Here is a 15,026-nt window from a genome sequence, read left to right as displayed (position 1 = left end):
AGCCTGCAACAAATTCAGTAAATACTTGCCTGCTTGTCTAGGTAGGTATGCTTCTGCACGAACGTGAGTAGATTCAGGCTTAAAACCACAAGAAAAGTGCACATAAATTTTGTGACTATAAAAGAGTAAATCATCTTAGACAATTAGACCTCAAAAGTTCTGAGTCACAAAAATACCTATTTGAACATGATATCCTGGGCTGGATCCTGGAATAGAGAAAGGACCTAGTGGAAAAGCTGGTGAAATCTGAGTAAAGTCTGTAGTTTTAATTACCATTTTTTTGTTTATGTTAATTCCTCAGTTTTGATGACTACATTATGGTTATAGAAGGTGTTAACCATTAGGGAAAGCTGAGTGAAGGATATATGGAACTATTATCTCTTCTTGGCAACTCTTTGGTAAATTAAAATTACCTAAAAGATTTTTTTAGGGGCACCTGGGTGGCTCAGTGGGTTAAGCCCCTGCCTTCGGCTCAGGTCATGATCTCAGGGTCCTGGGATCGAGCCCTGCATCAGGCTCTCTGTTTAGCAGGGAGCCTGCTTCTCCCTCTCTCTCTATGCCTGCCTCTCTCCCACTTATGATCTCTCTCTCTCTGTCAAATAAATAAATAAAATCTTAAAAAAAAAAAAAAAAAGAAGAAGAAGGCGGCGGCACCTGGGTGGCTCAGTGGGCTAAGCCCCTGCCTTCGGCTCAGGTCATGATCTCAGGGTCCTGGGATTGAGTCCGGCGTCCGGCTCTGCTTAGCAGGGAGCCTGCTTCCTCCTCTCTCTCTCTGCCTGCCTCTCTGCCTACTTGTGATCTTGCTCTGTCCAATAAATAAATAAAAATCTTTAAAAAAACAAAAGATTTGTTAAAAAATCTAAAAATAGTATCTGTTTTGATTTAAAACAGCCCTCTAAAAAAAATGTCTCAAGCTAAAATAATTTGCATTGTATTTACATTGTAATCACGTATTTAGATTTTTTTAAATCTGAAAAACTTGAAGTAGTTGAAACTGACCCACGTGGAAATGTTTTGAATGGGTGTCTCAATCTTAGATTAAAATGTGTTGAATGCCTTCTAACTTACCATAAGGAAGTGCCTTAAAGAAATTGATCCAAAAAAAATTCAGGAAATAATTTTGCTGAGTAGCTTTAAGAATTTAAGCTGATTGTCCAATATTTTTATTTAAAAACTATTTCTATAATAGATTTTCACCCCCCCCCACCACCAACAAATGTGTTTATCAGTAAGGTGTGTCTAAAATGGATATTTTTCTTGTTTTATTTTCTGGGTGTGTTTGGAAATAGACTGGTGCTTATCTTGACACTGCCCTCCACATCACCTTCTGAAATAATTTGTTTTGGTGTGTTTGGTATGTTTGAAATGTTCCCAATAACCACAGACAGGAAAGTTACACCTGGAAGGAACTGATGGTGATACATGTTGCTACTAATAACTTCTTCATGTCTCCTTTCTCTTTAACTCTCACCAAAACCTTCTCATCGATCAACATAATTTTCCCAAAATTATTCACAGACTCTGCTGGATAGAGCATAATAATCAAGAACTAGAGATTCCTTGAGGCTTGGGGAATACTATAACAGAGATACTTTTCTGATTTTCTCCCAAATGGTGATGTGCCTTAGTTCAGCAAACCTAGTTCTGCTGTCCTCACTGAACATCATGGGCTCTTAACTCTTTGCTTTATCACACCAAATCAAAGTGTAACCCAGCCAATTCCTTTCCAACTGTGCTCTACAGAGCTGTGGGGTCTCACGATCCTGTTTCAAAGTGTCCGGAAGAGAAACAGGTGAAACTTGGCTTCTGTTGATACAACACTAATTTTTTGGTGGTTGTTTTTAATTTGGGGTCCTGGAGAGGATTTTGTTGGGAACAGGAAAAAAAGTGTTCTGTTACCAAATAAAGGGTTTGAAAATACAAGCGCTCGAGGCCTGTTGGTAGAGGGGTTTCCTAGTTTTACTTGTTTTCTGAAATTTCCCTGAGAAGGTCCTCCTGCTCTAGGCCAGCTCAGTGAACTCCTCTTTTTGTTGTTGTTGTTTTGTTTTGTTTTGTTTTCAGGATGACTTACTGTCTTTGAAGGTCGTGAGTGTGCTACATCATCTCAGTATCAAAAGGGCTATCCAGGTCCTGAGGATCAATAACTTTGAACCGAACTGTCTGGGGAGGCAGCCGTCTGACGAGGTAGCACCTGAGGTTGAGATTCCCGCTGCATGCACTCTCCATGCACGGGACAGCTGTGCGGGCAAAACAGACACACGAGTCTTCATGGGCCGGCAGGGAAGGCTTCTGCCATCCTCAGAGCCTCAAGTCCAGCCTCATTACCTTCTCGGGCTTTATTTTCCTATATCCCCCCCATTGTGATGGGTCTACCTGTGTAACCACAAAGATTGTGTTTTAATTTCCCTCCCTCCTTTTCTCAGGTGTCTCTTATTTTCTTGCCTCCTTAAGCCACAGAGTTAAATATCACTCTAGAGACTTGTTTTCCTAAAGCACTGCTTCATGAGTTTGTGAAAAAAGCTTGGAACACTGGCACGGATGCCTCAAAACAAAACTGAGATTAGCAGACCCCTTTTCACCTTTTCTGTAAATACTTAGTGGGATGTCGAGGGAATTGTGCTCTAGAAGGCAGACTTTGTAGAAGGTGCAGTTTGAGTGTTTGGGATCCCACAGTCAATGGACTAACGCTCTTTTTATTTTGTTTTACTTTTTTCATAAAAAATAAAATGTTCCAGAATTCATTGTTTATGCACCACACCCAGTGTTCCATGCAATACGTGCCCTCCTTAATACCCACCACCAGGCTCACCCAACCCCCTACCCCCCTCCCCTCCAAAACCCTCTGTGTGTTTCTCAGAGCCCACAGTCTCTCATGACTGAAGCTCCTGGTGGTTGTTTGTTCTCACAGAACAGCGTCACCCCGTCCGAAGTTCAGCAGTGGACCAATCACCGGGTGATGGAGTGGCTGCGCTCCGTGGACTTGGCAGAATATGCCCCCAATCTCAGAGGCAGTGGTGTCCATGGTGGGCTCATGGTAAAACTCTCTTTTAATTGAAAAACTGACTTCTCATTTTGTTTCCATCAGTCAAATGAGTTAGGACATTATCAGTTTGCTTGTCATAATCCTAGCACCATCAAACTGAGCCCTCCTGTAACCATTTCTAGGGAGTCTTTACTTTCCGAGTATTTTTCCCCATCATGTATTTGTATCATGTAGGGTTAGATCAGATTTCAATCCATTGTCTCTTATCTTATGTGACCATCTGGCCACTGGTTCTCATGTGAGGCGCAGCACCAAAGGCGTGAAACACCTGCCACATCCAGATTCTATTTCTGCACAGTGATATAAGGAGTCGCCTTCCAAAGGCTCCACTTTGGGGAGCTACAAGCCCTAACTTTGGAATGCATGGATGTTGGGAACGGCTCTACTTCTCACTGGCTTAGGCAAAATAAAGATCTATAGCTTGAAAATCAAAGTCCATGCTCGGTCTCTCTGGGCTTTTGCGGGATCATTGGTGATGACTAAATGAAGGAACTTTGCCAATTACAAAGCGCAGGGCAGACATGCATGATACACAGTGCCTTAAATGACTTTTTTTTTTATAGGTTCTAGAACCTCGTTTTAATGTAGAAACAATGGCTCAGCTATTGAACATCCCACCAAGTAAGACCCTCTTGCGAAGACATTTGGCTACTCATTTCAACCTTCTGATCGGGGCCGAGGCCCAGCACCAAAAGCGTGATGCCATGGAGTTACCAGATTATGTACTCCTGACAGCCAAGGCCAAAGTGAAGGTTGGTTTAGGCTTCTGTCTTCTAATAACTGGTTAAAGCAAAAACTAAAGCTGGGGCTTGGTTTTGACCTGACTGTCCCATTTTCTGGAGTTTCCTGAGTCTTGTGGATGGGTTAATGGTCTGTGCATCTTTAAGAGTAATTAAGAAAATGCATTTTTGCAAGTGTCTTTCTGGGGGAACCTTTGCTCACATTTATTCTATTAGAGTTAACAGTGATGAAGAGGATGACGTTGGGATGCAGTCAATGTATTGCCAATGCAGAGTCCATGACTTGGGCTCAAACATTGATTGCAGTTGTTCTATGGATAAATCCAGCAGAAGAGGAAGATTTCTCACACAGATTCAACTTGTCTGGCTTGCAATGAACCAATCTTGCAAGTTAGAAAAAGATACTTAAGAAATGACTCAAGGTAGACCAACAGAGAATGGCTGTTTCTGGGTATACCCAGATTCATGGGTCATACCAAATTCAGATTACATTTTCTTCTTTTTAATCATTTCTCTGTGAACTCTTATGAGTCTGTTATCTCAACCAACTTAATGTGGAGATAGAGTTTATCAGCTCTTCTGCAAATTTGTACTAATTTCTTTATATATAGAAATATAGATATTTCTCTCTCTCTCTCTCTTTTACCTCCTCTACCTGCCTGACACTTTCTCATTAGCTCCCTTTCTCTCTTAAGAGATCTGCCAGATTTGAAACTTCTCAAAGACTCTGTTCTATTTAAATTCTCACCATCAGCCTGATCACCGTCTGCTGAACTGATAGTCTCAGGGACTATGCAGTGACTCAGATGGAATTTCTCTTCCAAGTATCATTAGAAATTCTCTCTCCAAACAAGCGAGGATTCCTTTAGCAACCTCAGTTCTGTTATGGAAGCATAGCCGGCATACAGGATAATCCTAGCTTCCCCTGAAAAGAAAACACAGTTAGGACCATTCTCTTTTCCTGATCTGAGATGGGAAAACCTTGCAAAACTGGATTCATCCCTGAGAAATATCATTGCATTAAGTCCTGTTTAATCAAAAACTAAGGCTCTTGGCATTTTTTTGCGTATCACCGTGACTGCGCAGCTAATTGGGGTGAATAAGTAGAACAAGCTTAATCTTCTGAGATTCATAATCTGGATCATTTATTATATTTGGGCACATCAATCATACACACACAGGGTGCTTTTATTTTTGTCACACCAATTTAATCATCCAATTGCTTTTCTCTGTAAATGGAGTGAATATTTGAATCATGCATATTCTCAATTCTCTGCCATATGAGTTTTATTAAATCCCTGGATGTTTGCTTTTCTTTTAAAGCCAAGGAAACTTACCTTCGGCAATTTTTGGAAACTGAGAAGGAAGAGACAGGAAGATAGGGAAAAATATATTTGCCCTATGGAACTGGGACATCCATCAGGAAGTACCTCTAAGAAGGGATTTAAACCTGGATTGGACACGCGTCTGTATGACGAAGATGATTTGGACTGGTTGGAGCAGGTAAAGGCAATAGGACATGCCTGTTTTCTTTCAAGTTCCTCCAGCCATGAAACACTAAATGGAAACTTGATGCACTGTGTCTACTAATCAGTTTTTTCTCTAATATCTGAAAATATAATAAGAAAATAATAGTCAATAGCTTCCCAGTTGCTTGCTATGTCCCAGGCACTATCCTCAGCAGTTAACGTATGTCAGCTTTCACTGACAGAGCCTTGTCATCCTCAGTGTAGGGGGAAGGAAACCGAGGCACGGAGAGGCTGAGTAACTCACCTGAGATAGAAGAGCAGCTTGAAGACCTGGGCTTCCAAGCTGCCAGGCTGGGCTGTTCACTGATGTTATACTGTCTCTGGGTTATGGAAGTCTGTGTATTAAGTCAAGTGGAAATACACAGCTCATGTAGTCTTTTTCAATGCAAAGTCCTGGATTTGAGTATTGCCCCCTAGTCACCAATCCTTTGATGTCATTGTCAATATCAGAGCATTAGGCTAGAGGTGCCAGTAAAGGGACATTTTGGCTCATTCTTAGCCTCTGGTTGCTGTAACGAAAGGAGGTATCCCCAGAAGTGTTCTGTTGCTCCCAGCCCGTTTCATATCACTTGCATTATTTCTTCTTCGACTTCTCATTTTGCTGTCCTTTCTTTGAAATGATGCAACCGAGTAGGTCACATGATGGGTGTGTTCTTTACAGATGGAGGATTCAGAAGACACAGTGAGACAGATACGGGTGTTCACCGAAGGCATCAACAATCTAACGGTAAGTCTGTAAAACGAAGTTAAAATGTTATTCTACAGGGGCACCTGGCTGGCTCCGTTGGTGGAGCGTGCGATTCTTGATGGGGTTGTGACTTCGAGCCCTACGTTGGGGGTAGAGATTACTTAAAAATAAAATCTTTAAAAATGAGAAGAAGTTTAAAATAAAAATGTTATTCTAAAAAGATATTTAAAATAACCCCAAAGGACTGCATGTTTTAACGGAGCGTGTGTCGTGCCGAGCTCCTGCTTCCTGTTTCATGACCCCATCCCCTTGTTTTCCAGCGCAAGTTAAAGGAGGACGACATGTTTCGGGATTTTGCCGCCCGTTTCCCCAGTGCCAGCATCACTGACGAGGACTCCAATGTTTAATCTGAGCACTTGGACGAGCATGAGGAGCCCCTTGGCTTTCCTCCACCTGATTTTTCAAACAACTCAAAGAATCTAGAACAAACAACAGATTATATACAATTGATCATTCCACCTTCTCGGAAATGGACACGGAGGCCTGGGTTGCGGGGGACAGCGTGTGCCTATTCCGAAGACGCCATGAAAAATGAGACACTGGTGAATGAGAGTGTAGTGGTCTGTCCTCTATTTAATGTAAAAATCTGTGATATATTTAAAGTGTTGCATTTAATATGAGTGTTTTACTGTAGCGTTTCACGTTCCCATTCAACAGTACCCAGGATTTGGGGGTCAGGAAGCAGTGCGTGGATGATCTCGTCACGTCAGTGTGACAACACTGTAGCTGTCAGCATAGGACATCACATGCTTTCAAAATCCGTATGTGGAATTTCCTCAAGTGTTCCACGTGCCTGCTAAATGCCAGCGGCCACCTCCACTTGCCACCTCTTGTCCTATTTTATATATTTTTCTAAATACGTGTATATATTTAGTACATAGAAAATAGAACTTTTATTTTGTGACATACAGGAGATGATGAAAAGCAAATGCAGTGCTCCAAACAGTCATATACCAAGTGGTCCTCGAAAGGTTGGGATGATCTCTCCTTCTCCAAGCTGAATTTTAATGATATTCAAAATGAGTTAATATTGATCATCCCAACTAAATTAGGGTATATGAAATGCCCCTTCTCTGATGACACATCACCCAGTTAATTGTTGAAGAGTTGAAAGTTTCAGCCTTCATCTTGGATCCTTTAGCCTCAAAAGGAAGAACACCAGGGACATTTGAATACTATTAACTCAAATGAATTCAGAAGTTCCCCCCCAAATTTGTAGAAATTTCTGAAGAAATCAGACCCAAACAAAAACCTTCACAGTATTAAGCTGCTTATTTTCCTTCTTGCTGAGTATCTCATGACATCAAAATACTAACCATCTACCTACTGTTATTAATTGTATATTTCTCAGGCTATCAGTGGATGGGATTTTGTTATGTTAAGCTGAATATGCATCTGAACATTTCGTCTCAGAGTTCAGTAATGCTGAGGCTGCACAATGAGTTTTAGAATGGCTATATATTGATGAGAAAACGTAATTCATGTTTTTAGCACAGGGCCCAGATGACATTTATTTCTAAAGGAAATAGCGGTGGCAAAAACTTACTGTGTTTATCATTATTTTTAGGGGTAGTCGAAAAAATAACCTATTTTTTATTCACTACTACACTTCCCACGATAGCCAACATGGTAAAGACACGTCACAAATTGGTGTGGGGAGAGGCAGTTCAGTATGTGCCCATGGATTTGCTTATAAATTCTATTTGAATATCAGTGGTGTGATCTTGCAAGTTCTTAGCAGGTTACCAAGCTTTTCAGCAAGGGCCTATAATACCAAATTACTGTTTATTCGTGACTAAAATGATCTGATGCTAATAATAATCCTTTACTCTCTACTATTCATTGTCTGGTAACTGTATTGGACTCTTACATGCTAGTATTGTTTTTAATGTGAACATATGTCACCATTTGAAAAACAATTTCTTATTCAAACCTGGTTAAAAAAAATATGCCAGAAGACTGTTAGAGATGCCAAATATTCTTTATTCAGGGCAGTGTAACATAACTGATGATATGTGATAAAGTTAAATATTTTTTTGATGAGATATATTTTATTTACAAAACATTGTGCACTGCTGGTTTTAACATATGAAAAGAAATAAAGTCAGTTGATAATTGTCTCCTGTTTTTATGCTCTGTGACTTTATTTTCCTTTGTGCAGAATACCCAGTAGGCTTTATTTCTGACCTATTAGAACAGTGACACAGATGCTTTATCATTTGCAAACTCCCATAAATTTCATGGGGGAGGGTTATAGCATATATCGACAGGTAGAAATTTGAGGGCTCTGAGGAATTTCTGTACAAAAGGAAATAGGCAGCTGGACTGGGTGGGGCGTAAGGAATCCTAGCAGAGGGGTTATTAGAAAAGCAAAGGGAAATGACTCGCCATCAAAGTTGAAGAAGTTTGTTTTAGAAGGAGATGTATATTCCTTTAAAGAACTAAATACTGTCTTTAAGTAAAATTTGAAAAGCGGAAACCTATCTTGGAAGAGATTGCCCAATATTAGAAGTGGAGTGAACATCGCTAGAGAAGAACAGATGTTTTGGTGAGAGTTAATCATCTCTAACTTAATAAACCAGCAGGAATGTGTGAATACAACACACCTCATTGGCAAACAGAGAGACCGGGCATGTTTGTTTAGCTGTGTGTCTATGTGCTCAGCTACGCCACGTCAATGCTGAGTCAGAAAACTGGGACTGCATTACCAGACATGACTTCACTGTAAAACACCGTAAAACTTCTCCGAAGAAGTCATTCTGCATGAGCTTCATACGTTCGATCTCCGGAAGCAGTATTGATCAGGTGCAGAGGAAATATGGGGCAAAACTCATCGCAACAGTTGCCTCCGAAGGACAGCAAAGAGGATTCCAGCATCTGTGAGGTTGTCAGCGAGGCTATAGTCCATGCAGCTCGGAAAGTGAGGGAGTATCTTGGATTCGAAGATCCTCTGAGCAATCTGTGCCCAGCTTCCAACACTCTGAACGAGATCTTCTTAATCCACTTCATCACTTTCTGCCAAGACAAGGGAGTGGATGAATGGCTCACCACCACCAAGATGACCAAGCACCAAGCTGTACTGTTCGGGGCAGACTGGATTTGGACTTTCTGGGGAGCCGACAAACAGATCAGGCTTCAGCTGGCAGTGCAAACTCTGCAGATGTCTTCCCTCCCTCCTGTGGCATCTCAGCCCTGTGACATGTCCCCTCCAGAATCCAGGGCAGGGGGGTCTTCCAGGAAGAGAAGTCGATTTGATAAGCTTGAAGAATTCTGTCACTTGATAGGAGATGACTGACTGGGCCTGTTTATCATCTTTGGGGTGCCAGGTAAGCCCAAAGACATCAGAGGAGTAGTCCTGGACAGTGTCAAAAGTGAGACCGTGCGGGGCCAGTTGCCAGGACGGAAGGCCGTGGCACAGTTTGTCCTGGAAACGGAAGAGTGTGTGCCCATCAGAAAGCTGCTGGGGAACTGTCTGAGTAAGAAAGATGGGCTGAGAGAGGTGGGCAAGGTTTATATTAGCATCCTCTGAACTGGACGTGGGCAAAGAGACTGTAAGGCAAAAAGGAAAAAGTATTTCAGCGAGCTCATCCACATGCATCATCCCAGCATGGGATTTTTTTTTTTTTTCTCTACCCACCCTCCATTGCAAGAAAATAATCACCTGGATCAAAGCATATAATGTCATGACAACAGGGGGGGAAAAAACCCTGCTCATATTGCAGAGAAAATTAATTTATTCAATAATAAAAATAAGAGGAGAGAATAAAGTCAGCCTTGAAGTTTGATTTGCTAAGAAAAAGTCTTTAATTGTTTAATAAGTCTAGAACTGTAAAGTGTAAAATGTATTTTTACTGCTTGGGTGGGAGGTGGTAGGGTGGGGGATAAGCTGGTCCGTGAGACTACAGAATGGGATTAATTACACTGACAGCACCAGTCCGATTCAGGACCCCTAAACAAAACCTCATTCCCTCTCTTCCTATGAGCTCTGCCCTTGATCCCATCTCCTCCCCAGCTGCTTTTTCTGCGCACAGAGACTCTTGGTAGGATTCACTTTGGGACTTGCTTGAAGTGTCCACTTTCCCTATGCGTTAAACACAGTGACCCCTGAGGTGCCTGGGTGGCTCAGATGATTAAGCATCTGCCATCAACTCAGGTCATGATCTCAGGGTCCTGGAATTGAGACCCACATCAGGCTCCCCGCTTTTGCCTCTCCCTCTACTACTCTGTCTGCTTGTGCTCTCTCACCCGCCCTGTCAAATAAAACATTTAAAATAGGGGCGCCTGGGTGGCTCAGTGGTTTGGGCTGCTGCCTTTGGCTCGGGTCATGATCTCAGGGTCCTGGGATCGAGCCCCGCATCGGGCTCCCTGCTCCCCAGGAAGCCTGCTTCCCTCTCTCTCTCTCTCTGCCTGCCTCTCTGCCTACTTGTGATCTCCGTCTTTCAAATAAATAAATAAAATCTTAAAAAAAAAAAAACATTTAAAATAAATAAACAGTGACCCCTATAGCAATCCCTCGTAATGATGATTAACATGTATCCACTTATAAAAAGCATCTTTGCTTAAAAGCCTGGGTGGAATTGTAATAGTAATAAAAGAGAGGAAAACTAAGTGAAGCAAAAAGTGCTTAGGAATGTAAATGAAAGATTCATTCACATGATTGGTAAATGCCTAGTTTTATGTCAGGTGTTGTCCTACACCCTTCCAATCCAGTAGTAAGAACAAAGTCCCTACTCTTGGCGATTTCTCTTTTAATGATGGAAGACTGACAATTGACAAATATATGATTATATAAAATGCATCTTAAAAATATATCTAGTGTTATGTGAAAGCACGGATAAAGGGATAGTGAGTGAAGGGGGTACTACTATATATGGGATTTAGGTTAAGGAAGACCTCTGAGAAGGGATAATTGACCAGAGATCTGAATGAAAAGGGAGAGCATTAGTACAGAGAGATCTGGGAAAGAATGTTCTAGGCTTAGAGTACTGCAAAGGCAGAGCCTGAAATGGGAGCAGAGTCAATGTGTGTAAAGCAAAGCAGAGGCGGCTGGTGTGAATGGAGTCCAGGGAGCCCGGGAGAGAGTAATAGGAGTTGAAATTGAAGTACCCAGCAAATGAAACAAGCAAATCACCCTTGTGAGGACCCAATTTTATTGTGAGTGATAAAGGGACAGACAGACATGCCTTGATCAGATTGATCAGACTTACTCTTCAAAAAAAATTTCTCTTAGGCACCTGGGTGGCTCAGCTGGTTAAGCCACTGCCTTCGGCTCAAGTCATGATCCCGAGTCCCTGGGTGGAGTCCCGCATTGGGCTCCTAGCTATGCGGGGAGTCTGCTTCTCCCTCTGACCCCTTCCCCTCTCATGCTCTCTCACTCTCTCTCTCTCAGATAAATAAATAAAATCTTTAAAACAAAAAACAACACCTCACTTGATTACTGGGTGGCGACTAGGCTGTAAGGAGGAAAGAGTGAAATCCGAGCCCATGGGAGCAGCTGGGAAGCTGTTAAAAGAGTTGAAGGTAAAGCATACAGCGTTTGCTGATGATTGGATGTAGGGATGAAATCTACCACAATTAATGCTGTATTTCCAAACATCTTAAATATTAAGGATGCAAGGGAAGAAATAAAGGCACACACTTTGAATGAGCCTGGAAGCTACCCTGACACTCAATGTTTCCTTGGCATATGTGGACCCTATCTGTAGCAATGCTGTGTCAAGGAAACTATCAAGAAGGTGGTTAGGGTATGGGGATGAGTTCAATTAATTTGAAGGAGATGATGCTTGTGATAACATTTTTCCATACTAAATTATAAGCTAACAATAATTTTGGGAACTCTAGTACAAATTGTAAATATCCATGTTCTAAACAACTGGAAGATATAAATCAAAGACGTACCATGTCTTCTTTTTTTCATGAAAATAAAAATGTGAAGGTTTTGCTGATTTAAAAAATATTGTATTTTTTAAAAATCTGCATTCTGCTGTAAAAAAGTATGGAAATACAGAAAGTTAAGCCTTCGGGAGTCTCACCCTCTCTCCATACCCACTCTCTCCAGTTTGCTGGAGAGTTAACATTAAGAATATTGCTTAATTAACAATTCTGCTTAATTAAGAATTTGCTTAAGAAATTTGCACAATTAAGAATTAAGAATTTTGCTATTAACTAAGACGTTTTGAAGAAGTTTTAACTAAAAGTAGCTCTCTGACAGAAAGTCACTGGATTAATCTGGGTTTTAGATATAATAAAACCCCATTATAAAAATCCTTAATATTTAAAATTATTCCACGCAGCATTGGCTATAATTTGCAGGGCCATAATTTGGTAAGAAAGCTGAGCAAAAAGTTTTTATCCTAAGTGAGCAACTGCACTTTTAAGAATTCTTCCAACTGAAAAATTATGTAATTCTTAGTGACTCCTAGGTACATGTGTTACTGTTTACACTGCATGAAACATATTATTGCCTGCTGACAGGATTGCAAATGAGTTCTTTTAATTCAGAAGGAACCTTACTGTACTTGATGTCTGGGAAAACAGTAAGTATTTTTCTAGGTCCTCTAACTCTGGTCATGTCTGTCCACTAACGTCTTAGGGAGATAGTAAGACAAAAAGAAAACACAGGAGGGCAGGGTGAGGACAGGAGTCTCAACTTCCTGCTCAGAAACCGAGAGATCCCTGAATATAAAGTAATTCTGTAAAGATTCATAATTCTTTTGTCCCTAAATTTGTATGGTATAGGTCTTGTAATTAATTCACTGTCCTAGAACATACAAACTGGAGAGTACAAAAATCACAGCTGTATTGACCATGAGCTTAATTCCAATGACTACCATTTATTTATTTTAAGATTTTATTTATTTATTTAGCAGAGAGAGATCACAAGTAGGCAGAGAAGCAGGCAGAGAGAGAGGGAAGCAGGCTCCGTGCTGAGCAGAGAGCCAGATGCGGGACTCAATCCCAGGGCCCTGGGATCATGACCTGAGCCAAAGGCAGAGGCTTAACCCACTGAGCCACCCAGAGGCCCCATGACCACCATTTATACTCTGCCTTCTGCAACATAACTACTTAAATCACAACAGCTCTGAGGAAGATCTTAAGGTTCCATTTTCCACGACACTGAAGCTCAGAGATGTTAGATTTTCTCCAGAACACAAAAAAACAGAGCCTGGATTCAAACCCCATACCCATCTGACCAAAAGGCTGTACTTTTAATCTTAAAAACAGAGGAGACGGTAGCTCACCATGTGAAGACAGAAGCAGGGATTGGAGCCATATATCTACAAGCTACTGCAAACCATCAGAAGTGAGCAGAGAGGCATAAACAGATTCTCAGAACTTCCAGAAGGAACTGTTAATCTTAAAACTGTCAATTATTTTACCAGCAAAAATGAGTTTACTAGGGATTAGCAGAGACTTGCAGTTTAGGACATGAATGCTACAGCAAAACCATTGGCATGTATGGAGAACAAATGAGAGGACTGCTTTGTTACAAAGAAGGGAGTTGGGAGGGGCTGTTATGGATGAAAAGTCCTAGAGAGTAAACTGGGAGTTTGTTGAGGCATGTTGCCTTTTCCTTAGCTAATCCTGACAGTCTCTTCCTGACTGGGCTGTTTCCTGCGGGGCTTAGTAAACTGGTATCCACTGGCAAGACCTGCAAGGTACTCTCTGTTCCTGGTGGGGTCTGTACTTGCTGGCTAGTGGTAGGATGTGAGAGCTCCCTCATCTGGCCTCTAGACTTCATTTTAAATGATATTTCCTTTTATTAATTTCTCCTGCTAACACCTGGATTTGGGGTTTTTCGCATCTAGAACTGGTGAGAGAATAAATGTTATTTTAAGTCACTCAATTTGTGGTACTTTCTTAGGGCAGCCCTAGGAAACTAGTCCATTTAACACACTGTACTTCTGCTTTGGAACAGTTATGGGATGGTAAAAGGCCAGGAAAGATGAGAATGGTGATTATCACGAATACTTGTCCCTATCTGCCAATTACCCTCCCCCACCCCCCAACAATACTGATTGATGTCCATAGCACAAGGAATGCTTGCACACACACTACTCTGGGACACCTGCACCCCCCTGCTCTACTTGGTATGCTTACCAAGAGTCAGTCGTGTTGGTTCCCAGTTATTCCTGTTACTGTAATTTTGTACTTTGGTTAAATATTATAGTACCTATTAAAAACAATAGAGGATAATTTTTTAATGGTTGTACATTAATCCATCCTAGGGTTGTCAAAATAGGTTTCAATCCAAAATGCCTCGAGGCAGGAAGACCTTGAACTCACCTCCTTTACAGACACACAAATCTACAACTTTTTATTGAAATAGAGGAGGGCAGAAAAAAAAAAAACTCATTTTAAAAATGACCATTAGGGGCGCCTGGGTGGCTCAGTGGGTTAAGCCGCTGCCTTCGGCTCAGGTCATGATCTCAGGGTCCTGGGATTGAGTCCCGCATCGGGTTCTCTGCTCCGTGAGGAGCCTGCTTCCTCCTCTCTCTCTCTCTGCCTGCCTCTCTGCCTACTTGTGATCTCTCCGTCAAAGAAATAAATAACATCTTTAAAAAAAAATAAATAAAAATAAAAATGACCATTATTGGGGCGCCTGCGTGGCTCAGTCATTAAGTGTCTGTCTTTCCCTCAGATCATGATCCCAGGGTTTTGGGATTGAGCCTCCAGCCCCGCTTGGGGCTTCCTGCTCAGCAGGGAGCCTGCTTCTCCTGCTCCCCCTGCTCATGCTCCCTTTGCTCATGCTCCCTCTTGCGCTCTGTCAAATAAACTTTTTAAAAAATCCTTAAAAAAAAGAAAGAATGACCATTATTTTTGAGGTCTTGATGAGGTCTTTTTGTAATTCTAACCTGATCTACAAAGGAGCTAACGAAATCATTAATAACAGTCACAGCCTATGCACACAGGGCGCTCACTGTAGGCTAACAGTTCACCCAGAGCTTTCGCTATATTTACGTGAT

The 15,026-nt window shown here is 41.5% G+C and overlaps 1 protein-coding gene and 1 pseudogene across 2 annotated transcripts in view; both read left to right on the top strand.

Moving 5' to 3' along the window:
- LOC309870266 (liprin-beta-1-like) overlaps positions 1-2,364 on the top strand; it is a gene marked incomplete at its 3' end in the record, with an annotated part of 138,739 nt that extends 136,375 nt beyond the window's left edge. The window contains exon 24 of the mRNA XM_082742447.1: positions 2,062-2,364. Within this exon, the coding sequence (XP_082598573.1) occupies positions 2,062-2,364 (303 nt within the window). The remainder of the gene's footprint in view (positions 1-2,061) is intronic.
- A 5,126-nt stretch (positions 2,365-7,490) lies between these two features.
- LOC309868528 (rab15 effector protein pseudogene) lies at positions 7,491-9,635 on the top strand (annotated as a pseudogene). The gene has a single exon. The product of its transcript is annotated as a rab15 effector protein pseudogene (transcript).
- The last annotated feature ends 5,391 nt before the right edge of the window (positions 9,636-15,026 follow it).

The sequence above is a fragment of the Mustela nivalis genome (genome assembly GCF_964662115.1).
Source record: "Mustela nivalis genome assembly, chromosome: 7".
NCBI lineage: Eukaryota > Metazoa > Chordata > Mammalia > Carnivora > Mustelidae > Mustela > Mustela nivalis.
Note: the sequence above shows the minus strand (reverse complement) of the source record. Positions and strands in the feature narration are given on the sequence as shown.